The 26,928-nt window shown below is 44.9% G+C and overlaps 1 protein-coding gene across 3 annotated transcripts; it reads right to left on the bottom strand.

Annotated features, from left to right (window-relative positions):
* Positions 1-3,253: 3,253 nt before the first annotated feature.
* Positions 3,254-26,928, bottom strand: eif4e1c (eukaryotic translation initiation factor 4E family member 1c). Of its 3 annotated transcripts, none has more exons than XM_078565827.1 (7): positions 26,848-26,928; positions 18,850-18,953; positions 11,951-12,046; positions 9,402-9,465; positions 8,074-8,187; positions 6,443-6,582; positions 3,254-4,936 (listed from the first exon to the last, which is right to left on the bottom strand). In XM_078565827.1, exons 1-7 carry the CDS (start codon positions 26,881-26,883, stop codon positions 4,822-4,824), a joined length of 669 nt encoding a protein of 222 aa, XP_078421953.1. In that variant the 5' UTR covers positions 26,884-26,928; the 3' UTR covers positions 3,254-4,821. The 3 variants fall into 3 exon arrangements, with proteins under 3 accessions (XP_078421953.1, XP_078421954.1, XP_078421955.1); XM_078565828.1 differs by having other exon boundaries at positions 18,850-18,950; positions 26,848-26,901; XM_078565829.1 differs by lacking the exon at positions 26,848-26,928 and adding an exon at positions 23,593-23,697.

Below are 26,928 nucleotides of genomic sequence, written 5' to 3'. Positions count from 1 at the left end.
TGCCTTGCTAAAATCCATGTACACAACATCCACTGCTTTACCTTCATCAACCCTTCTTGTCACTTCCTCAAAGAATTCAATCAAATTTGTGAGGCAAGACCTTCCTTTAACAAATCCACACTGACCATCTCTTACTAGTCCATGCCTTTCCACATGACAGTTAACCCTATCTCTCAGGATTGATTCTACTAATTTGCTAACCACCGATGTAAGACTAACCGGCCTATAATTGTTTGGCATTTCCTTTGATCCCTTTTTAAACAACGGAACTACGTTTGCATTTCTCCAGTCCTCCGGTACCTCCCTGACTTCCTTCAGCAGCCTCTGAAACAATCCATCTGGCCCTGGTGACTTATCAACTTTCAAGGATTTCAACCCTTCGAGTACTTCCTCTCTCTTTATGACTATCCCATCCAATATCTCGCAGTCTTCCTCCTGGACTACTATATCGACATCCTCCCTTTCCTTTGTAAACACAGAGACAAAATATTCATTCAAAGCCCTTCCCACAGCCTCTGTATTTACACACAAGTTTCCATCTTCATCTCTGATAGGTCCCACTTTTTCCTTAACTAACCTTTTAGCATTAATGTATTGGTAAAACATCTTTGGGTTGTCTTTAACTTTACTTGCTAATCTTTTTTCATGCCCTCTCTTTGATTTCCTTATTTACTTCGTCCCTGCACTTCCTATATTCGTCTAGGCTATCTGCAGTGCTTAGTTCTTTGTGCCTACCGTACGCTTTCTTTTTCTGTTTGACCTTCCCCTGTATTCCTCTAGACAACCAGGGGGTCTAGATTTGGCAGTACCACTCTCATTTTTGTAGGGGACATGTCTACTTTGTACAATTAGGATCTCGCTTTTTAGTGCTTCCCACTGGTTTTCCAGTTTTATCCACCAACAGTGCTGTCCAGTCCACCTCAGCCAAGTCCCTTCTCATTTCTGCAAAATTTGCCTTGCCCCAGTTCAAGACTTTTACTCCTGCCTTATCTCTGTCCTTTTCCATGGTAATGCTAAATCTAACTGAATTGTGATCACTGTCCCCGATATGGTCGCCAACTGTCACTTTACCCACTTGGCCTTCTTCATTCCCCAAGATTAGGTCTAGAATTGCATCTCCTGTTGGGTTTGTTACTCATTGGTTGAAAAAATTTTCCTGGGGACACTGCATGAATTTTTCTCCTTCAGTGCCCCTTATATTGTTTGAATCCCAGTTGATATTAGGATAGTTGAAGTCTCCTACTATTATTGCCCTCTTGCAGAAATTTGCCTACATATTGGTTCTTCTATCTTCCTTTCACTATTTGGGGGTCTGTAGTATATTCTCAGTAGTGTGACTGCCCCTTTTTTATTTCTAAGCTCAATCCATAAAACCTCATTTGTTGACCCATTTAGTATATCATCCCTTCTCACAACTGGAATTGATTCTTTAACCATTAGTGCTACCCGCCCCCTCCTTTTTTATCTCCTACTCTATTGTGTCTGAAGACTCTATAACCAGGGATATTTCGCTGCCAGTTTTGTCCCTCCTTTAGCCAGGTCTGCGTTATAGCAATGACATCTTGCTGCCCATAACTCATCTACCTTGTTTTCTGTATTCTGAGTATAAAAGATTAAGAGGTGATAAAATTGAGGTGTTTTATGATTAAAGGAGTTGACAGGATAGATAGAGAGAAACATTTTCCTCTGATGAGACAGTCCAGAACATAGGGGCATAATTTTAAACTTAGAGCTAGGCCATTCAGGGGTGATGCCAGAAAACACTCTGGAACACGCCTCTAAAAAGTTGAGGCTGGGGCAGGGTGGGTCAATTGAAAATTGATCAATTTTCATTTGACAAGAATATTATTTACTAAGGCAGGTAGATTGAATTAAAATACAGATCAGCCATGATATAACAATGGTGTAACAGGTACAAGGGCTTGAATGACCCATTCTTGTAGTCCTCCTGCTTCATTCCTGACACAGGGTATTCCCTTATCCAATATAGGTTTCAACAAGTCCTGCCCCACTCCTACTGTCAACCTCATAGGACATTTCTTTAACTACAGGTTTCTCTTTTTCTACTCTGAAGCCACTCCACTTGGAGGAATTTATCAGTCCTAACTCTGCCCCTTGCTAGCTTGAATTTGTGCCCCATATTGAGTCATGATTTGGCTTGTAATGGTGTTTGTATTTCCTTTTTCTGTTGTTACCTGTTTTAAATCTCCCCGATGTCCAATCCCTGTTCAAGTCCAAATAGTGCAAGCTTTCCCAGAGTCTCAAGTTCATTCTATTTTTTTTTAAATTGTATTATGTATTTCTTTGTTAAGATTGCTTTTTATTCCTTTGCAGAATCTTTGTCTCTGAAGCAGTCTTCCCTACACAAGTTGGCAGTGTTTACAGACAGATTTGCAGCACTGACCTCAGGATACAGTGGGGTCACAGCCCTCCAATCTGTATCATCAGCAATTTAAGACTAAAACGTGAGTTTAGTACAAAGTACAACACAGAAATTGCAACACAGAATCAGTCCATGTCAGCATTTACTCTCCACATAACTAAATAGCTCTAATCACATTACCACATTCTGCTTCCACATTCCTTCATCCACCAATCCAATCTAATATTCAATGTTGACAGTTACTGCAACAATCATTGACACACTATGTGAATTCCCAGCCTCAGTAATTCTGACCATAGGCTTTATCCATTTAGGCTGGCATAATTTCTACATATTTCTGATATTCAAGTGCATCTTCATGGCATTGACACTCAGTTAAATCTTTATTCCAGTTCATTAGGTCTCCCTGGAGCTTGGGAAACATAATTTTACTGTAATTTATGAGAATCCTAGTGGCGAAGACAAACAGGAGAGCGAGAAGTATGCACAGAGTATTCTCCTCCACTCTGTACGCCCTAGTTCAACAGCACCAGCCAGCCTGTTTTCACACAGTGATAGCTGGTCAACTAGCTAGCTATGGGAATCTCAACAGCTGAGCTAGTGTTTACCTCCATGTAATATCATTAGATATGCACTTCTGCAGGAATCCAGTTGAGAGATTCTTATTGTATCCCAGATTAGGAGTAGACTCACTGATATTGTGCTGGCTAAAGATTCTGGGCATGGAGTTTAAAACCATTCAGTAATTTATAGACAAATGAGGAAAAAGGCAATTTCTAACACTAATGTATATTAAATCAGATATTATCAATGTAGTTAAAGATTGGCTGGAATACACAATCGACAATGACAGCAGTGAAATCATTCACAAATTGTTCCAATATTAGCATTTATTACCAAGTTCTGGAATTCATACAATGCACAATACCAAATGAGAAAATACTGGTGAAAGGATGTTAAAAGCATCAGTTTTCCTGCTCATCAGGCAATATCCCTAATTTCAAATTTTGACTTCATCTGCTGTGAAAAGCTGTACAAATCCAATCAATGAATCTCAAATGAGGATAGCTGTTCAACATCCTTTTAAAACCTTCAAATTAAATTCACAGCAATGCTTTTAACTGTTAAATACCTTAAGAAAATAATATTTTCTATGGAATAGTTCCACATGCAAATAAGTTCACCTCAAAATGCAAGTGATCAAAATCAACACAGGGCTGCAGACCAAACATTAGCAGGAATGTTTCTGGGCACTCAGGTTATCAGAGGGTAACAAAGAAATGCAGGATATGAGGAAAAGCAGCAGTAAACTCCAAACCATTCAAAGTTTAAACAGCAGAAGGGTAGGGGGGTTGGCAAGTGAGAGAAACAGCAAAACTAAGCTGGGCTGTTTCCAACTAGTGACATAATTTTGATTGCTTCCACATTTTACAACGGTCAATGTGTGTTTTAGAATTATTTGTCATGCTTTCATAATAGATGTCAAGTTGGTAAAGTACTATTTCTGTCTTTTTTCCCCCTGGTGTCTGCTCTGCTTATTACAGGGCTCTGAGTAATTTAACACTGCCACATAAATGTAAACTGGATTTTGGACATCACACTCATGGAGACAGTTCTGGAAGGGGAGGAAAAGGATGTGGGCATTAGTAGTTGGCTCCCATTCTGATTCAAATCCACCTTTTGGGAGCAAGTGGTGAGTTCTCACACGAAGGCGCTAGTGCAGCACACTGCCCAGAGAACTCCCATCTGTACTGAGCTCAGACAGGTTGGGGAGGCTAAAATCATCCTATCACAAGCACACCCTCTTCCCTTAAACAGCACAATTGAAGCTGCTGTGTCAGATTCCGCTTCCTCCCACATAGAATGCTGCTCCTTAGTGAGTGCTTTATACAAGGAAAGATTCCTACACTGTACCTGTAGTTTGCAAATACAAGTGTACCAACTAGTCTGCAGTTATTTTGTGCTACACACACTGCTCTCAGCATTACTGCTTAAAATTCAGGACGGCTCTCAGCATTCTGCGAATCTGGCCAAATCTCAGGGAAAGTGTTCATTGGAGCCTGCCCTTTGCCTGTACTGAAGTGGAACAGTGTGATGTGTACACACCAAGCTACTGGCAACTTATGTTAAACTAGTGATTGGTTAAAAATGGCCATCAAAATTCAAAATGTGTAGTCTGTTCATCAGCTAGTGTTAAATTTGAGCCCTAAAAGAAATGTTTAAAAATCTCTATAGACCCGATGGTAAGGCTTCCTCCATTGTCCTTTCATTTGCCAATAGAAACCGAATCTGACCAGCTGCAAGAATGATCTCAGAACATGCTCGTTCAGCTCCTGCTTTCTGCAAGTGTCTTTGCGTGTTGACAGGTCCAATGTTTTAGTTCCTTTTACCCTTGTTACCAGATGAATTTCAGTTTGTTTACTGCATGAGACTGTTCCCTAAACTGAGAACAGGTTCTTTGTTGTGGATCCACTTTTGCTAGATGTGTCATCATGTGACTGGTAACCAATAAGAGCTTTCAAAGACAGTCCTAAACGTTCTTTGTACAATTGCCTGTAAAATACATTTAATTGGTTTATAAAATAGAAACATCAACACAAAGTGAAAGTCGAAAGTACTATTGACGTTTAATGCAAAGTGCTATTCTGGAACAAGAAATGCCGGCACTTCATGAATTTATCAACACGTGAAGAGGAGGTTAGTTTTATAGAAGATGCCGCAGAACTAGGATGCTGGGTCCCATCCAAAGTGTTAATCTGTCTTTTTAAGCATCAGTTGTCGACCAGCTTTTGTCTCAGATTTCCAGTTTAAGGCTTCTCCCTTTACCTCAGCTATCTGGATTACAGCACAGTTTTACCTAGAGTGTCTGCTTTTCCCTTCCCTCAGACTGGCACTGGAGAAGGTTTGCAACAGCATGCCTCATTTCACATTAGCTAATCAACAGTTTTGTAAAGATGCTTGGCTGAAGCCTGATAAGCAGCAAAGCTCCCATTAAAGGCTCAGTTGCTGAAGGCAGTGCACTGATGATGAGCCACACTGAACTGGAGGTCCCAGTTTGGAGTCCTGCCAACTGGTTAATTTGCTCATTCCTAGCTGGGGCAGCAGCTATGGAAATAGTCAGGGGCCCTGGGGCACAGTGTAAGGAGGAAAGATTATTCAGTGCGTTCCAATGGTGACCTGCAGAGAACAAGTGAAGGCACTCCAAGGAGGTGTTTGTGGAACTGCCTAATGAGAGTTGGCACCACCAGGACAGAATATCAAGATATAAACTAAACTAATCCAACACACAGGACTCTATCAATTCTGGGTAACACCCCTCCACCCCACTCTACCCCATCAAACAGGATGACTCACTTGGGGTCAACTCATCTTCAGAGAAAGGACTGGGTCATCTGGAGACAACCCCTCTCATCCCCCATACAAGGAGGAAACGGGACAGTCACCAGGGCTCATTCACCACACTATGTTTGCAGAAGTGCACAACAGCAAAACTGAAGAGTGTTGGGAACCTGGTGAATTATACAGTTAAGATACACATGGAAACAAGCTATTCAACCCTATCAGTACGCCTGGGTGTTTATCCTCGACATGGCATCTAGTCCTACTCGTTTGCACACCTGGTCCCCATATCTCTTCAATCCCTCTGCTAATCCAATCTAATTTTGAATGTTCACACTTTCTGCCTCAGTCATTAACCTTGGATGTAAATTCCACAGCTTTACAACTCTGAAATGTCTCCTCTTCTTCCTTCTAAATTGCTCATTTAATCTTGCGTCCACAGAACTCATTCTAAATTCCTCAATTGGGAACAGTCTGCTTTGATCTACCCTGACCTGTACTATAAAGAATTTTAAACATTTCCATCATAATTAACATGTAATGTGTTGATATAATGAATACATTCCCAATTTTTCAAGTCTCTTTGTATTTTGGTGCCCACATACAAAGGGCACGTATGCTGGGAAGACCCAAAATAAGGCAATGGAAAACAGAAATTACAGCTTGATACAAAACAACCCACATATCCTTTAATACTGAGGATTGCAACATTGCACCTACCCTATTGAAACAACTGCTTCTCTGTTTTGGCAGTTTCCTGTCCAGATTGCTATTTTGTCACCTTTTGGCCTGACATTTACAACAGCTCCACACACCTCGTCGCTGTACTCATCGAAGGCCTCCCCAATCAGACACAGGAGCTGGTACATGGGACAGAAACAAGCAAAGGACAGTTACACACTACATTACACTCTTAGCTGAATACAGATGTCTCAATACTGCCTGACGAAAAACTCAGTGGAATAAATTCATCTTCAACCATGCATCTTCCTATATCTAAGAGGAGAATTTTCAATCTCAACTAATCAATTAACCATTAACTTTATTCCTATATATAAAAAAAGAAAGAATGAGTACCAGGAACAATAGACCAGTCTGCATAACATCCAGTGGTAAGCAACATAATGGAACTTTTGCTTAAAGATGCAATAGAAAAACTTTTACAAGCCAAAAACATAAAAAGAATAGCCAAAGCAGATCATGCTTGACCAATCCAACTGAATTCTTTAAAGGAGAGATAAAGCAAAGGTCGATGTAATGTATTCAGATTTGGACTCGGGAATTGGAAATACAATCACAATTTATGGGGACAGCAGTAAGTTGGGGGAGACTATAATCGATAGAGGAGGATGGCAGCAAAATACAGAAAGACAAATAAACTTACAGAATGGACACATAAATGGCAAAAGAAATTCAATATCAATAAATGTGAGGTGGTACATTTTGATAGGGGAATAAAGAGGCCATATATTCATTGGAAAGCAAGTCTAAATGGAGTAGGGGAGCAAAGGAATCTAGGGCTGCAGATACACAAATCACCAAAAGTAACAACACAGGTCAATTAAACCATAAAAATTGCAAACCAAGCACTGGGGTTCTTTTCTAGAGGAATAGAATTGAAACACAGAGAAGTTATGTTAAACTTGTATAGAATCTTGATTATACTTCACTTGGAATATTTTGCACAGTTCTGCTCTCCATACTTTAAAAAAAACATAGAAGCACTGAAGGAGGAGCAAAAAAGATTTACTACAATGATACAGAAATGAGAAAGAGCACACACCAGAAAAAGCTAAACAGAGGCTCTTTTCTCTAGATAAGAGAAGGCTGGCCTGACAGATTATCAAAGGGTTTGATAGGCCAAACGTTTTCTCTTGTGGGGCAGACTAAAAATAGTGGCCATAAATGTATCACCATCAATAAATCCAATCGAGAATTCAGGAGGAAATTCTTTACCCAAAGAATGATTAATTTGCAGATTTTGCTATCACGAGGAGTAGTGAGGCAAATAGCATAGATGTATTGAATGGGGAGCTAAATAAACATGAGGGAAAAAGGAATACAAGGATATGCTGATAGGGTGAGATGAGGATGCATGGGAGGAGGTTCATATGGAGCATATAGACCACGGTACAAATCAATTGATTGAAAAGCCTGTTTCTATGCTGTAAACTTCAATGCCACTAGTAAACTGTATAACTGACCCATTTATTTTATTCCAGTACCAGGACTGGTAGGCTTAAAAGCAAAGAATAAAAGCCAATTACAACCAAGCTCAAAATTTAGGACTCTACAGGGGTTGCCAAGAGTATGGTCGACATGGCAGGATTATCCAGGAGAACATCAATTACCGTTTCCAGCCAGTATCGGTCCAAGTCATTGTGCCTCTGTTGCTTGTTAAGTGTCATTAGCCACCTTCCTCCTTTTTTATTTTTATCGTCTTCCCACATCGGTTTAATACCATCCTGTTAAAATAGCCACATCTTAATGAACTGTTTGTATGATTTCACTGACAAAACTGAGCATCGTCAGGATGCCCAAAAGAAAACAACATCCTCCCCAAGACCTGTACCATAGCCTCCAAGCTCTGGCCACTTCAATACAAACTATTCACCCTGAGTAGAAACACGTTTAACTAGAAACTTCACAGACCCCATGTTTCATTAATCACATCATGTAAACCAATGAATAACCCAACAAATTTATTGTCACAGAGTCAACTTTTTTAAATTCCTAAATCTAACCAAATTAACCAAAACTTTTCAAATGAAAGTTGAAGCCAAAATGAGATGCGAAATTTACTGTTTTAAACGTAATATTCTTACTTAATCCAATGTAATTCCTGAGTAATGAACAATACAGTGCTCATTAGTAGCTATTCCCATTCAGCAAAAACTACAAGTCACACAGAATAATTAATCTCTATGTCATCCCAATACAGTGCGAGGAAAAAAATCTGAATATTAATAAAGAAATGGTATCAGTAAGTAACTAATAAGAGGTTGGATTGTCAAAAAGCCAACTGGTTCACCGGTATCAGAGAAGGTAATCTGTCGTTCTAACCCAGACTGGATTAGACAAGACTCAATTCCACACCAATGTGACTGACACGTAAAAAATGCATCAAATTTAACGAGCTTCTGTGCCACAAATTCAGCACTGCACAGTCAATTCCCTCTCATCCCTCAGGGGTGAGATATGAGGGGGGGCTGGGCCCTACTCTGACTGCCGCATGCTGTCACCTCTACTGACTTCAGCCTACAGTATTTGGCACAGAGCTAAATTTGGAGTAGAGCTGGCCAGCAATAAGCAACTCCAGGAACCACTCCACACACTCACTGAGACATATCAAGCGTAAGGCTTTTGGTTTGATCACAGGCTCATGCTTTTGGTTTGATCACAGGCTCATACTGAGCAAGTCGGGAGCTGCAAGGTTCAGTTCCCCATGTTAAGCTTCAATTGAATTCTGTGCACTCACAAATTAATGGTGTACATATTCAAGTAAATTAGTTTATAATTTTGTCAATAATTATGAATCCATTTGATTTTTTTCCCTTTTGTCTCCAGGAAGTGAATTCCATCCCAACAATCCAGAAAACAGAAAACAAATCAAATCATTACTGCTGCATCTTAGTACAAAACACTACTTTTGCTGTCAAACGTGAGAAAATTCTCTTACCTTAAACAAACAATAATCACATCCAAACAAAAGTTTACTTGGCTGCTGTATATGATTATATAACCTACAGAAAGGAAACAAAAGCACATTTAAATGTTCAAATATTAATGGCAACAGTGCCAAGAACTATATCCAGTGCTTTAGGTGAAGGGTGGGTACCAGTGCCCAGAATAATGTCCAGTGTCAGTGCTTTGCCCAAACTCATGATCTTCCCCTGGAATTTGTGCTCTTCCCCCTTTGACCTTACATCCCAGAATCCTGTTAGCTTTCTTTACACCCGGCACTAGGAGCTTCAATGAATCAACTACCAATTCCCCCAGTACTCTCTCCTGTGCTGTGCCCTTTAACTAATCATTTACCTTAAACCCTAAGATAAAAGCAAAAAACTGCGGATGCTGGAAATCCAAAACAAAAATAAAAATACCTGGAAAAACTCAGCAGATCCGACAAGCATCTGCGGAGCGGAACACAGTTAACGTTTCGAGTCCCTATGACTCTTTAATAGAACTAAAGAAAAATAGAAGAGAAGTGAAATATAAGCTGGTTTAAGGGGGGCGGTGGGACATGTAGAGCTGGATAGAGGGCCAGTGATAGGTGGAGATTGCCAAAAGATGTCATAGACAAAAGCACAAAGAGTTGTTGACACATTTAGCTAATATCACCACCGTCAACACCTCTTTGTCCTTTTGTCTATGACATCTTTTGGCAATCTCCACCTATTACTGGCCCTCTATCCAGCTCTACATGTCCCACCGCCCCCCTTAAACCAGCTTATATTTCACCTCTTTTCTTTTTCTCCTTAGTTCTGTTGAAGTCATATGGACTCGAAACGTTAACTGTGTTCCTCTCCGCAGATGCTGTCGGACCTGCTGAGTTTTTCCACGTATTTTTATTTATCTTAAACCCCCAGTGTCTATTTCACTTCCCTCACCCCATTACCAAATACTTTACCATATTAACTCCATCTTCCAACCAACCCATTTCATTATCCTTTTTCATAATTCCATTCCTTTCTAGAGGTTTCATCATCTCAAACAGTGCTCACTAATGCTTTACCCACAAGAGCAGATTATTGGGACTGTAGTTCCCTTATTATATAGCTTTGTCCCTTGTTAAGGATTGAGGTTACAATCCTACAGCACTAATCCATGTACCCAAGGAGAGTGGCAGAATTTGCCAAATTTTACTAGAAACTCTTTCAGGTGCCCTAAGAAATCCAACTGGGCCTAGTACTCTGCCTCCCTTTAACCTCCTTCATCCATTAGTTGTTACCTTATCATATATAGAGCAATATTAGCAACAGGAGGGAGAATAGTCATTGCAATGGCAAAGAAAAACACAAATTGCATGGTGTTCCCTCTCAGCTTACTGGGTGAGCCACAGGCAGTGAGCTATTTAATCAAACAGATCGACAGCCCAGGCTTGATCTCAGCTGGACTCAGCATACCCAGACTATAGAAAGGGGGATTCAGCTAGCTTCCTTCCTCTGTTCAGTGATCCCTGACTGAAAGGCCTGTTTCTGAGATCACAGCTGACCTGTATCTCAACTCCATCTACCCATATTAGTGCTGTAACCCTTAATAATTCTTCCTAACAAAAAATCTATCAATGTCAGCTTTTTAAATTTTCAATTCACCCCCAACCTGAGCAGCTTTTTGGAGGAGAGTGTTTCAGCTTTTTACTACTGTTTATGTGAAGAAGTGTCTCCTGGCACGACCCCTGAACAACCTAGCTCTGGTTATAAAGTTCTACCTCATTGTTCTGAAGTTCTCCACAGTAAATTATTTGTCTCTGTCTACCCTGACGAACTATAATCATCTTAAACACCTCAATTAGATTACATGGCAACTGCAGGATTGGTTTTCATCATGTGCTATACCCCAATCACCCACCCGCCTTCCCCAACCTTGACAATCAAATGACCAAGAGCTGGCTGTTATTGCAACAACAGTCACTTGAATACTGGAGGACTGCCAACCTATGGATTGTACCTTGGGAAGATTCAGAACCTGTAGGAGGGTACAGCTAGGTTGGGAGGCAAAATAGACATCTCCATCATTATGTAAAGATACAATTAACAGCAAATAAGAGACAATACAGCATTGAGAGTAGAAAAGATTGAATTGTGCTGAAAAGCTCAAATTCCCACCATAAAGAAACAACTTTGCCAATGCAATCCTGCATAATCTCATCTATGTTCACAGTTGGCTGAGACAGCTGGCTTGCGTCATGGTGCAGAGATTTTGCGTTCCTCCCCTTTCCCCCTCCGCCCCCAACTCCACCCACCCCGACTCACTTCCCAAAAGTTTTGACTCCTGCCAGGGTACAATCCACAGGGTTGGGAGCTCTGCAGTCCCTTCAGATGTGACCAGTGTGCCCCTCTCATTAAACACTGTGCAGCTTTATATTCTCATCCTTAATGTACTTTCTGCAGAGGTAAAATCAAGTCATCTCTACATTTCATAGTGTCAGTCATTATGACACAGGAGGCCATTCAGCCCATTTAATTTATGCCATCTGTTCAGTCTACATACACAAATCATACTTACGCCCAAAAGTCTTCAACAGTATCAAATTTAGCAATAAGTCGCAAGTTCTCTGTCCAACCTTTGGTCTTATCATTTTTAAAATACCATAAAGCCCATCTGTAATATAAAGGAGAAGCAGTTAGTAGAAGCCAAAGATTATAGCATCATATTAACAGAGGGTCAGAACCCTACAGACTATAGCATCAGATTAACAGGGGGCCAGAACCCGACCGACTGTAGCACCAGGCTAACAGGGGCTGGCGTTCCAAGGGGGTCATTGGAATTTCTTCCCTTTAGATCCTGAACATATATTTTATTTTATACTGTAGACCTTCCTTGAAACGTTAATCTTTTCTCTTTATAAATACTTGTGGCCCCATAGTACACTGCATTTGTCATTTCACTTTCACCTCTTTCCCATGTGAAGAGTTTGGACAATGCCACAATACAGAACAACTTGTCATTTGTCACTGAAGTGGATTCTCAGGGACATTAGTGTGGCTAACAGAGAAAAACATACTGTGGCAATGTGAGACCACATGTGGAATACCGTGTGCAGTTTTGGTCTCCATATCTCAGGAAGGATATATTTACATCGGAGGTAGTACAGCGAAGGTTCACCATATTGGTTCCTGGGATGAGAGGGTTGTCCTATGATGAGATTGGGTTTATATTCTCTGGAGTTTAAAAGAACAAGTGGTGATCCCACTGGAACATACAGAATGCTGAAGGGGCTTGACAGGGTTGACACTAAGGGGTATTTCCCCTTGGTGGGAAATCGAGAACATGGGGTAATAAGGGGCAATCATTTAGGACTGAGACGAGGAGAAATTTCTTCATCATAGGGCTGTGAATCTTTGGAATTCTTTACCCCAGCGGATTGTGGATGCTCCATCATTGAGTATATTTAAGGCTGGGATGGGCAGGTTTTCGGTGTCTCAGGGAATTAAGGGATATGTGAAGTGGGCAAGAAAGCGGAGTTGAAGCAGAAGATCAACCATAATTTTTTGAATGACAGAGCAGGTTTGATGTGTCATACAGTCTACTCATACCGCTTGTGTTCTAAGGAGGATTCTTTACTTTGCAGCTGGCTGTGGCATACTTGATCTGTATACTTGCCAACACTAAATATCCAAAGTGAATATTTATTATAGTTTCAACTTTGACAGTACTCATTTTGACGATTGAAATTTTTTTGCAACACTCACATAAATACTGCACCTCGTGTCGCATTATCGCAAAGTGTATTGCATAATTAATCACATTTAAACGGCCGTGACCATCAGGTAGACAAATGATAATTTGTAACATAATTGTTGTTTTGCAAATCGTTAAGTGCTAATCTGCATGGTTTTCCAGGACTACACAGGTACCGGATGTCTTGCACAAGACATGAAGATCAGTTATCTCTACATGGTTTGCTCATTACTAAGCATTCAATTGTTTCAGGCAACTGCTGCCGTAAAATAAAATTGAATACAGACATTTGGAGGACTACACTGCAGAGTGTGTATTTGTATATATAATATGTTTGCATACAGTATACTTAGTGTATTTCAGAGAAATTATGTATACATGGCTGAAATCCTGGATTCAGTCACAAAGATTTCATACATGACAGGAGTGAGAGTGCAACATGGGCAAATTACATCATTGTGGAGTGTGGGATGATGGAGGAAACCATTCAAATGTACAACAGGAAAGAGGAGTAGAATATGAGTAAGCAAGGCTGTGCTGGTGGAAGAAGCACAAAATTACTGAAAATTACACTGCCCATCCTATTTTACTATGTAGTGAATGTACTCTGTTTCTAGATATGAATTTTGACTTGGATTCAAAGGAATGACAATCAATGTATAAATGTGGATCAGGAGAGTAACTTGGAGATGTACTTACAGCCCACCCTTATCCCTCTAAGGGTGGGGGGTGGGGAGGTCATGATTTCTTCATGAATTGCCACTGATGCGGTGGAGAGGTTTTTAGATTCCAATGGTCCCTTGAGCGATGCCATTGGGAGCTCAGTGCTCCTGGCAAGGCCACCCATGGTAGCAAGGACAGGAGATGCCAGAACAAATGCATTCCAAAAGGCCCTCAACAGCATAATGGGCAAAGGAAGACTGTGTGCTTCACTTGCTGCAAAGATGCAAAAAGGCTGCAGCAACATGGTGGCCCCAGTCATCATGGCTTGACATCACTGAAATCTACCAAGACCTTCCAATATAGTCTTTGTTGCCAGAAAAATCCAAAATTTGGCAATAATTCCTGGAACTCTGCATTACATTCGCGGAACTGACCAAAGCATTCGACTCAATAAACCACAAGGCTCTGTGGATTGAGCTCCAATAATTTGGATGTCCAAAAAATTTCATCACAATCCTACAACTGCTTCACGATATACTGCAACCATCTTGAATGGGAGATCTGAAACAGAAGCCTTCAAAAGTCCAGACTTGAGTCAAGCAAGGCTGTTCAATAGCCCCCACACTATTTACAATCTACCTGACAGTGGCTATTCTCCTCAACAAAGATTAACTGCCCCCTGGTGTCAGCATTATCTAGATGGAAAACTCTAACTCGGTCACTTCCTTGCCAAAACTTAACTGACCACCAATGTACGCATGATCTAGAGTTTGTGGATGACTGCAGTGTTGTTGCCCATTTTGCACTGGGGCTGCAAGTCACTCTTGATCTCTTCAATTCTGTGCCAGTTCAGCCTTCTGCAAACTATGGCAGCAAGTACTTGACAACAAAGACCTCCACAAGTCAACAACAGTCCTCATGTACAGAGCAATTATCTCCATGTGAGTGACAGAAGAGCACTAGAGAAATTCCATCAGCAATATCTCCACCGCATCCTCCGGATTCAATGGGAGGACCATCAATCAAATGTCCTTCTTGAAGCCAGCTCCATAAGCATTCAGGCAAAACTCCTGCAAAATCAACTTCAGTGCACTGTGTCCAGATGCCAGGTCCTGTTCTCCCAACTCTCAAATGGCCAGCATTCCAGGGGAGGACAAAGAAAATGCTTCAAAGCTTTCCTTGGAGGCCAACAGCAGGCATTAATAACTGAGAGGAGCTTGCTACTAATCATTCAGATTGGCGACAACTTTCCATTGAGCTGCATCAGCCTTTAAGTCACAATGCCTTAATGATGAGGCAAAGCAGCATCAGAGATGGAAAGAATAGGAAGGAAATCCTGCACTCCAGATCCCACTAACACTTGGGGAAAACTGCCTCATGTGTTCAAAGGTCTGCGGGTTGAGAATGTGATTCTTCATTTACATGAAGACCTATGACAGAAACTCAAAATCCTGAGTCGACATCATCCTCGCATCAAGGGACAGCCGACTGAGGTCATGAGGTGGGAGGTGCTGAAGAAGCCTTGGCAAGCTGTAGCAATGCACCCTGCAGATAACACACTGTAGCAACAGTGCGCAAATGCTCAGGTTGGGCAGCTGAAGGAAAACGACAGACACGCCCCTCTTGCCAACTCTAGCTATCATAATCAGCACTCTGCACAACAACAGTTCATCGAGCTGTCTGTTATCGATGACTGGCTCCTGGTAAACCTAGATGATAAAGGGAATAAAGCATTTACTAACCTAAAGAAAGCAGGACCTCGGAGGATCAACCCATGCTCTGCTGAATTGACTGATTTAAAGTTGGGTGTAATATGAATGGATTTGTAACTGTAACCCTGCATCCCAGGGAACATTCCAGTGAATCGGCACTGAACTCTTGTACAGATTTTAGTATCCTTCTATTCTGAGAGCAGGGAGAGTGAGCCGAAAGGGAAACATTGCAAGAGGACAACCGGTCAAGTGGGAAGACCATCAACAGGGAGTCAGAGAGTGTGGAGGGAGCAAGGCAGAAGGGAAAGCAAGAGTGCGAGAATCTGGGAGAGAAATTCGAAAATGGTGTCACTGCCACAGAGGGAGTGGATTGAGGGTAACAGGTAAGTATTAGCTTGCTTCACTAAATTGTCTATATTTTCTCAACTGTTACTAATTCATTTGAAGGTAATTTACATTGCATTTCAGAGTGATAGATATCAATTCTACTGCTTGGAGTTTTTTAATGTCTTAGTATCTCAGACTCTCAAGTCAGTTTCTTAGAGGTCAGTGTCTGTTTTATAGATCAGTGCCCTGGACATCTAACCTTAGATTTTTACAGTTCACTGTCAAATGGTTTAGCAGTCAGGGGCCCAAAGTTTGCGAGGTCAGTGGGTCAGCTAACATGGCATCCTAGCTGGGACCCACTGCATGCACATTCTGTTCTGTGGTGGGAAGTCCACAACTCATTAATTCTAGATAATCACGCGTGCAGGAAGTGCTACCGGTTGTTTTGAGCTCAAGCTAAGTTTTAAAGCAACTGGAGTTACCGTAGTGCGACTAGAAATCAAGAAATAGCAGAGATACTCATCACAATCTTTCAATCCTCACTAGATATAGGAGTGGCCTGGAGGGTTGCTAATATCATGCCACAATTCAAGAAAGGGAAGAGGGATAAACAGCAAACTACAGGCCAGTGAGCTTAACATTGGAAAGGCATGGGTTAATACAGGAGAGTCAGCATGGATTTGTTAAAGGTAAATCATGTCTGATGAACTTGATTTAATTTTGATGGGGTAAGAGAAGGTTGATCAAGGTATTGCAGTTATTGTCAAATGCCTTCTGAAAGGCCATATATAAAACAAAGTGCCACAAAGGAGGATTGTTAAGAACCCATCGGCCCAACCATCTTCAGCTGCTTCATCAATGACCTTCCTTCCATCATAAGTTCAGAAGTCAGGATATTCGCTGTTCATTGCACAATGTTCAGCACCATACGCAACTCCTTAGATACTGAAGCAGTCCATGTCCAAATGCAGCAAGACCTGGACAATATCCAGGCTTGGGCTGACAAGTGTCAAGTAATATTCACGCCACACAAGTGTCAGGCAACGATCATCTCCAACAAGAGAGAATCTAACCATCGCCCCTTAACGTCCAATGGCATTATCATCGCTGAATCGCTGAATCCCCCACTATCAACATCCCGGGGGTTACCATTGACCAGAAATGAACTGGACTAGCCGAATAAATACTGTGGCTACAAGAGCAGGTCAGAGGTTAGGAATCCTGCGACAAGCAACTCACCTCCTGGCTCCCCATAGCCTGTCCACCATCTACAAGGCGGACGTCAGGGGCGCAATGGAATATTCTCCACTCACCTGGATGCGTGCAGCTCCCACAACACTCAAGAAGCTTGACACCGTCTAGGACAAAGCAGCCCGCTTGATTGGCACCACATCCACAAACACTCACTCACTCCACGACCAGCGCACAGTAGCAGCAGTGTGTATCATCTTCAAGATGCACTCCGGGAATTTACCATGGCTCCTTAGACAGCACCTTCCAAACCCACGACCGCTGCCATCTAGAAGGACAAGGGCTGCAGCTAGATGGGAACACCAGCACCTGGAAGTTCGCCTCCAAGTCACTCACTGTTCTGACTGGGAACTATATCGCTGTTCCTCCGTTGTCACTGGATCAAAATCCTGGAACTCACTTCCTAGCAGCACTGAGTGTACCTACACCACATGGACTGCAGTGGTTCAAGATGGCAGTTCACCACCAACCTCTCATGGGCATCTAGGGAGAGGCAATAAAAGCTGGCCCAGCCAGCAGAGCCCACGTCCCGTGAATGAATAAAAAAGATGGAAGTCCATGCAATTAAGGGGAATATGGCAGTATGAATACGGAATTAGTTCAGTGACGAAACAAAGGACGGTGGAGAATGCATATTTTCCAACCAGTTTTGCAGTGGTGTTCCATTGCAGTGGTCAGTTTGGGGTCTATTACTCCTTTCAATGTTTATAGAACGACTTAGACTCGGATGTAGCGAAGAGCATTGCCAAGTTTCATATCATCTGCAAACTTTATAATGTTGTAGTGATGAGAATATTGCAGACTTCAGGATGATAGACAAGATGCTGAAAGGGGCAGAAGCATGGCAGATGGAGTTCAGTACAGAGAACTGTGAAGCGATGCACTCTGGAAGGGCTAATATAGAAAACCAGTTTAGTATAAATGGGAGAACTTTGCAAAGGGTAGATGACCATAGAGACCTTGGGGTCCATAAACACAAATCCTTAAAAGATGGCAAGTAAGTTGATACTATAGATGCAAATCACATGGGTTACCTGCATTTATAAACAGAAGCATAGAATACAAAAGCAAAGATATTGTGCTAGGATTTTGTGGACAATTCCAGGCAACACACTTCAGAAAAGATGGAAAACATTAGGTACAGAGGAGGTTTACCATCAATAAGGCAATTAATCTACAAGGAAAGGTTGGAATAGTTGTTACAGTGCTCCTTGGAAAAGGGAATGTTGAGAGAGGATCAAATTGAGGTTAAAGATGATGAGGTTTTGATAAGAGTAGATTGGAGAAAGGGTCTTTCCTCTGGTGAGTTAATAACCAGAGGCCATAAATTTAAAATCATTGGCAAAATATCCACGGATGAAGAGAAATGTTTTCACAAGCTGTTGGAATCTGGAACACTTTACTAGAAAACATGGTGGAAGCTGATTCTGCTATTAGTTTCCAAAGAAAGTTGAACAGTTACTTGAGGACGAGGAACTTATAGAGCTAGGGGACAACAAGTGGGTATGTAGGACTAAGTACAACTGCTCTTCCAAAGAGTCAGCACAGGCACGATGGGTCAAATGGCTGCCTCCCGTGCTGTAAATTTCTATGATTCCTATAACAGGATGCCAAAGCTATAAACAATACTGTGGCTGTACCCTCATGTTCAGCATCACCTCTTTGCTACTCTTTAGGTACAAAATGCAAAATTCCTTGCAACTCTTTAGCCACCTTCCCAAACTGCCACAAATGCACTGGTAAACTCCTGGTGCACAGACTCAAACTGACCTGTTTTGTAGAGGATGTTTTAGGTATTGTTCCTGGGTTACAGTTTCAGAACACACTTCAGTTGCTGCTGCTGAATCAGCTTCCAGTACTTCTGGTACTTCCTGCTGTAAAATAAATATAATGAAGGATAGAAAATACTTAGAGAATTATAAACATCAGCTTTCCAAGCTTTCTGTTAGGCACCTTTCTTAGCATAAACACAAAAAGCTGAGACTTTTATAAAGCCCTGTGTAAAATATTGGTGACAGGAGACAGCTGACCACAGTATATTGATGGTGACAGGAGACAGCTGGCCACCACAGTACATTGTTGGTGACAGGGGAAACTGACTATCACAGTATATTGTTGGTGACAGGGGAAACTGACCATCACAGTATATTGTTGGTGACAGGGGAAACTGACCATCACAGTATATTGTTGGTGACAGGGGAAACTGACCATCACAGTATATTGTTGGTGACAGGGGAAACTGACCATCACAGTATATTGTTGGTGACAGGGGAAACTGACCATCACAGTATATTGTTGGTGACAGGGGAAACTGACCATCACAGTATATTGTTGGTGACAGGGGAAACTGACCATCACAGTATATTGTTGGTGACAGGGGAAACTGACCATCACAGTATATTGTTGGTGACAGGGGAAACTGACCATCACAGTATATTGTTGGTGACAGGGGAAACTGACCATCACAGTATATTGTTGGTGACAGGGGAAACTGACCATCACAGTATATTGTTGGTGACAGGGGAAACTGACCATCACAGTATATTGTTGGTGACAGGGGAAACTGACCATCACAGTATATTGTTGGTGACAGGGGAAACTGACCATCACAGTATATTGTTGGTGACAGGGGAAACTGACCATCACAGTATATTGTTGGTGACAGGGGAAGCTGACCATCACAGTATATTGTTGGTGACAGGGGAAACTGACCATCACAGTGTATTGTTGGTGACAGGGGAAGCTGACCATCACAGTATATTGTTGGTGACAGGGGAAGCTGACCATCACAGTATATTGTTGGTGACAGGGGAAGCTGACCATCACAGTATATTGTTGGTGACAGGGGAAACTGACCATCACAGTATATTGTTGGTGACAGGGGAAACTGGCCATCACAGTATATTGTTGGTGACAGGGGAAACTGACCATCACAGTATATTGTTGGTGACAGGGGAAACTGACCATCACAGTATATTGTTGGTGACAGGGGAAACTGACCATCACAGTATATTGTTGGTGACAGGGGAAACTGGCCATCACAGTATATTGTTGGTGACAGGGGAAACTGACCATCACAGTATATTGTTGGTGACAGGGGAAGCTGACCATCACAGTATATTGTTGGTGACAGGGGAAGCTGACCATCACAGTATATTGTTGGTGACAGGGGAAGCTGACCATCACAGTATATTGTTGGTGACAGGGGAAGCTGACCATCACAGTATATTGTTGGTGACAGGGGAAGCTGACCACCACAGAAAATTGTTGCTCAATCTACACCAAAGCCGCTTCCGCACTATGACATCTAACCAATTAGTGCCCCGATAACTTTTAAAACATTGTGACCAGTTTAAGCACATCAACAAGAATGTGCATTTATATAGCATCTTTAATACACTCACAACAATGTAATCAGACAAAAATTGATGCCAATTTTGATTAAAAAGTCACTCAAAACTTGGTCAAAGAGGTAGGTGTTAAAGAGCAACTTAAACAAGGTGAGAGGCAGAGGGGGTTTAGGGAGGGAATTCCAAGGCTTTGGGTGGAAACAGCTGAAGGCATGGCTGCAAATGGTGGGATGAAAGTAGTGGAAGGCATGGGAAGATGGGTGAACAGGACTTGCTATGAGTTTGGTCACGTGCAGCAGAGTTTTGGATGTTCTAAAGTTTAGTGGGTAGGATGTGAGGTTCCAGTCATAACCGCATTAGCATAGTTAAGATTCAATTCTAATGAAAAAAAATTCCACAAGAGAGGAGAGGCTGGGGCGAGCGGGGGGGAGGGGAGAGGAAGGAGAGAGAGGAGAGGCTTGGGGTGGGGGGGGAGAGATGAGACGATTGGGGCGGGGAGGGAGAGGCTTGTGGGGGGAGGGGGAGAGGGGAGAGGCTTGGGGGGGGGAGGGAGAGAGGGGAGAGGCTTGTGGGGGGGGGAGGGGGAGAGGGGAGAGGCTTGGTGGGGAGGGAGAGAGGGGAGAGGCTTGGGGGGGGAGAGGCTTGGGGAGGGAGGGAGAGAGGGGAGAGGCTTGGGGGGGAGGGAGGGAGAGGAATGGCTTGGGGGGGAGGGAGGGAGAGGAGAGGCTTGAGGGGGGAGGGAGAGAGGGGAGAGGCTTGGGGGGGAGGGAGGGAGAGGAGAGGCTTGGGGGGGAGAGAGGGAGGAGAAGAAGCTTGGTGGGGGGGGAAGGGAGGGAGAGGAGAGGCTTGGGGGGGATGGAGGGAGAGGAGAGGCTTGGGGGGGAGAGGAGAGGCTTGGGGGGGAGAGGAGAGGCTTGGGGGGGGGAGAGGAGAGGCTTGGGGGGGGAGAGGAGAGGCTTGGGGGGGGAGAGGAGAGGCTTGGGGGGGGAGAGGAGAGGCTTGGGGGGGGAGAGGAGAGGCTTGGGGGGGAGAGGAGAGGCTTGGGGGGGGAGAGGAGAGGCTTGGGGGGGGAGAGGAGAGGCTTGGGGGGGGAAGAGGGAGGGGCGGGGGGGAAGAGGGAGGGGCGGGGGGGAAGAGGGAGGGGCGGGGGGGAAGAGGGAGGGGCGGGGGGAAGAGGGAGGGGCGGGGGGGAAGAGGGAGGGGCGGGGGGGAAGAGGGAGGGGCGGGGGGGAAGAGGGAGGGGCGGGGGGAAGAGGGAGGGGCGGGGGGGAAGAGGGAGGGGCGGGGGGGAAGAGGGAGGGGCGGGGGGGAAGAGGGAGGGGCGGGGGGGAAGAGGGAGGGGCGGGGGGGAAGAGGGAGGGGCGGGGGGGAAGAGGGAGGGGCGGGGGGGAAGAGGGAGGGGCGGGGGGGAAGAGGGAGGGGCGGGGGGGAAGAGGGAGGGGCGGGGGGGAAGAGGGAGGGGCGGGGGGGAAGAGGGAGGGGCGGGGGGGAAGAGGGAGGGGCGGGGGGGAAGAGGGAGGGGCGGGGGGGAAGAGGGAGGGGCGGGGGGGGAAGAGGGAGGGGCGGGGGGGAAGAGGGAGGGGCGGGGGGGAAGAGGGAGGGGCGGGGGGGAAGAGGGAGGGGCGGGGGGGAAGAGGGAGGGGCGGAAGAGGGAGGGGCGGAAGAGGGAGGGGCGGGGGGGAGGAGGGAGGGGCGGGGGGGAGGAGGGCGGGGAGGGGGGGAGGAGGGCGGGGAGGGGGGGGAGAGGGAGAGGAGGGGGGGGAGAGGGAGAGGAGGGGGGGGAGAGGGAGAGGAGGGGGGGGAGAGGGAGAGGAGGGGGGGGGAGAGGGAGAGGAGGGGGGGGAGAGGGAGAGGAGGGGGGGGGAGAGGGAGAGGAGGGGGGGAGAGGGAGAGGAGGGGGGGAGAGGGAGAGGCGGGGGGGAGAGGGAGAGGCGGGGGGGAGAGGGAGAGGCGGGGGGAGGAGAGGGAGAGGAGGGGGAGGAGAGGGAGAGGAGGGGGAGGGAGAGGGAGAGGAGGGGGGGGAGAGGGAGAGGAGGGGGGGGAGAGGGAGAGGAGGGGGGGGAGAGGGAGAGGAGGGGGGGGAGAGGGAGAGGAGGGGGGGGAGAGGGAGAGGAGGGGGGGGAGAGGGAGAGGAGGGGGGGGAGAGGGAGAGGCGGGGGGGAGAGGGAGAGGAGGGGGGGAGAGGGAGAGGAGGGGGGGGAGAGGGAGAGGAGGGGGGGTGAGAGGGAGAGGAGGGGGGGGAGAGGGAGAGGAGGGGGGGGAGAGGGAGAGGAGGGGGGGGAGAGGGAGAGGAGGGGGGGGAGAGGGAGAGGAGGGGGGGGAGAGGGAGAGGAGGGGGGGGAGAGGGAGAGGAGGGGGGGGAGAGGGAGAGGAGGGGGGGGAGAGGGAGAGGAGGGGGGGGAGAGGGAGAGGAGGGGGGGAGAGGGAGAGGAGGGGGGGGAGAGGGAGAGGAGGGGGGGGAGAGGGAGAGGAGGGGGGGGAGAGGGAGAGGAGGGGGGGGAGAGGGAGAGGAGGGGGGGGAGAGGGAGAGGAGGGGGGGGAGAGGGAGAGGAGGGGGGGGAGAGGGAGAGGAGGGGGGGGAGAGGGAGAGGAGGGGGGGGAGAGGGTGAGGAGGGGGGGGAGAGGGAGAGGAGGGGCGGGAGGATTGAAGATGGAGATGAGGGTGCAATTATACAGACCAACAACTGCAGTAACGTCATGGTGATTTGAAATTCGAAGGCTGCACAGTGGGGAGTTCAAGACCATGAAGTGGGACAGGAGGGACTCACTAACACATGGTGACTTCATTGATGAGGAGTTTCACTTGAGGGGCCACATAAATTGGAGCTCAGCAGAATAAATGAGGTTAACTGAGCCAAGGAAAATTATCCGAGCCTTTGATGAAATAAATTGGCAAAAACGATTTCCACGATCTGTGAGTCAGTAACTGGAGGATATAAGCTAAGATCATTGAAAGGACAGAGTTAACAAGTGGAAGGTGCCACAACAAATGGTAGTAGCAGATGCCAGAATAGCTTTAAAAAGTAAAATGCCAACAGTGATAACTGCAGTGCCTCAGCATTTAACAGCTTGCACTATCGTGAAGGTTGATTCAGAGCCGTCTCTGAAGTCTAGAAGAAAGTGCTTTCTATCGGAAGCTCATATTAAGCAATACCTGACTTACACATACAATCTCAGCAAGATCAACACCAGCTCAGCAAGAGACACTCTTCCAGTGTCCCAACTGAAAATGATCCCTCACCAACAGCAAAAGTAGATTACTGGCCACACCTCATTGCTGTTTGTGTAACTTCACTGCATAAATTGGATCTGCTGGGGTGTCCTCCTTTTATTATGAAGGAAGCGACACATCAAAGTTTACTGACACAGTACATGGTGTAGATAGCAGAAAGTTCAAAGGGACATTGCTGGATTAAGCGAATTCCATCTACTGCAGTTTCACCCAATGTGGGAAAGTGTGAGGTCATCAACCTTGGACCCAAGAAAGGGTAGATCAGAGAATTTTCTAGATGGTGCGAATCTAGGAACTGTGGAGAAAAGAGATTTAGGAGCTCAAGTACAGAAATCAGTAGAAATGTACAAACAGATACAAAAAAAATGAAAAGGGCTAATGGAATGGCAGCTTTACAGCTCTGGACACCTCAAGAAGGATCTATTAGTTTTGGAGTGTGCATTGCAGATTCATCAGAATGGCAGCAGGGTTAAAAGGATTAAATTTATGAGGACAGGGTACCTAGGCTAGGTTTGTTTTCAGCCTGTTTTAAACTTTTTTGAACTGCATGCTGATTTGTTTAAATACATAGGCTCGTTAAATTATTTTGAGCTCCCACGACCGTGTTCGCACCATGTTGGATTGTGCACGGGAACTTTCAGGTTGTTGTGCGGTCACGCAGTTAGAGGGAACGTTAATTTTATTCCTCTGAGTTTTGAAGATTAATGGGTGATCTAATTGAGGGAATTAAAGGATTTGATTGGGGAGGGGGAAGGAAACTATTTGCTCTGCTGGGGACGTCCTGAGAAAGGAGGGCATAACCTTAAAATTAGGGCTCGGATGTTCAGGGGTGATATGAGGAAGTGCTTCTTCACAAAAGATAGTGGAAATCTGGAACTCCACAAACCCTGTTGAGGTTGGGGGGGGTCAATCAAAATTTTCAAAACCAAGATTGATGGATTTTTATTGGACAAGGGTCATAAAGGTTATAGAACAAAGACTGTTCGATGGAGTTAAGATGAAGTACAGATCAGCCAGAACGTCACTGAATGGTGGAACAGGCTCAAGTGAACGAACTGCTCCTGTACTTATGCTGCAGAATACACCATTTCTTGTGACAGCAGCTCATAATAGATGTGACTGGGTGGTTCCTGTCTAAGATTGTCCCTTCAGCTTAGTACCACACTGATGCCTCTCCTTGATGCAGACATTTGGAATAAAGGCTTAAAAACATCCAGAACAAAAATAATAATGGGCATTTTCTGCCTTGTCTCAACAGACCACTTGAAGCCGAGTTAATGGCATCACAATAACGTGTAACAATTAAACATTAAAAGGAAAATAATCCAAGGAACCTGGATTTAAGACCAAATGTGTGATGGCATTCACCTTCACCTGCCCAAAACTTTCCCCACCCATCTGGTGACCCAAATATAAAATCTGAACCATACGGCTCGTCTATTCATGATAACTTAGTCATTTTTGCACCAAATTCTCAAAGACAGGATACCCAACTCAGGTCTGAATAGGACAGGATTCCTGGCCTTGTCCAGAACAGAACAGGGTCCCCCAGCCCAGTCAAGATGCAATGCACCAGCTGTTAGAACATGATGGATGCATTTTTTTTATTGAAATGCTTGATCCAAGAACTCATACAGCCCCACTTGAACCCATGTGGTGTAGGTACACCCACAGTGCTGTTAGAAAGGGTGTTTGAATCCTTGCGCTTCCCCAGAATTTACAAACCTGTCCAATCAGCCTGTAGCTGCTCCTTGCCCAGCAACATAGCCGTACCTGAAACTTGCCAATCCAGTGTGCATTTAAATTCTCATGCAAATTCAGTCAACCTGCCTGACTTCCCAGCGCAACCTCTTCCCCACAAACCTCATCCCACCCAACACCAGCTCCCATCCCCAAGAGCCCCAATTCCCAAGGCAAAATCGTTTGTGTATACGGTGAACTGTGGTCCCTGCATCAATCTTTGTGTCTAGTCCGAATAACTCCCCTTAAGCCTACTCTGGTTTCTGTTTTGTGGCCATTCTACCTGCCCTTGACTCCACGTGCTCTGGCTTAAGTGTTGAGTTAACTATGCAACGGTTATCAAAGGTCTTTTGAACCTCTGAATATATTACACACTACATCATCAGTGTCAACTATGGTTCAGTTGGTAGCAACTCCTGCCTCTAATTCAGAAGCTTTGGGGTTCAAGTCCCACTTCAGAGACTTGCACACAGAAATCCAGGCTGACACTGCAGTGCCATACTGAGTGAGTGCTGCACTATTGGAAGTGTCATCTCCACGAATGAGATTTTTAAAAATATTAATTCATGAGATGTGGGCATCGCTAGCTAGGTGAACATTTATTGCCCATCCCTAATCATGTTTGAGAAGGTATTGGTATGCTGCCTTCTTGAACCGCTGCAGTCCATGTCCATGAGATGTTCAACTAAGGCCCATAAGCACTCTTAGGTGGATGCAAAAGATCCTATGATGATCTGTTGAGCCTGGCCAACATTTATCCCTCAATCAACATCACAAAAATAGGTTTGGTTTCAGATTTTTGTTTATGGGCACTTGCTATGTACAAATTGATCACAATTCCTACAATTCAAAACCAGTTGGTAGTAAACCTTTGGGATGACCTGGGGTTGATGTAAAAGCATCTATTTTTATTAACTACATTACCTCCTACTCTGAAAAACCCAAAGAATTCAATTAGCATGGTCAAGCATGACCTTCCCTTTTGAAATTCATATTATAATTTCAGTTTCTTGTATTTTTCTATTGCATCTTTTGAGTAAAGATTCCAATATTTCTCCTCCCAACATTTAGAGGTCCCTGCACATGCTCTATTTTTTTTCCCCTATTTCTAATCAATATAGCTATGGATAAGTTGATATAACTAATAAAGCCTCTGCTAGCTGTTCCCAATCAAGCCCCGGTTCCTGCGGAGAACCAGGGCCCTGGAGCCATGTTACCAGTGGTGAGGAAGGCCCCCCCAAAAAGTCCACAGCCTCGCGCCGCCACTGGGCCCCGGACTCGCCAAGCCAGGCCTCTGCGGGCAGCTACCACTCCCGTCTGAGCGGCTGGCCTGCCAAACCAGTACAGGACACAGAGGGCCGCCTCCACACTGGGGTAAAGACAAGGCTCAGCTCCCACTGCACTTCTCTTCCCATCGCCGGCCCCGCCAACCCGCTCCTTTCTCACCGGCTCTGCCGCTGTTGCCGGCTCCGCGGTCGCCATCTTGCTGTCCTGAGGGCCCCTCCCCGGGCTCGCACACTTCCACCA

This window comes from Cetorhinus maximus, chromosome 20 (genome assembly GCF_964194155.1).
Source record: "Cetorhinus maximus chromosome 20, sCetMax3.hap1.1, whole genome shotgun sequence".
NCBI lineage: Eukaryota > Metazoa > Chordata > Chondrichthyes > Lamniformes > Cetorhinidae > Cetorhinus > Cetorhinus maximus.
This window is presented reverse-complemented; position numbering and strand designations above follow the sequence as displayed.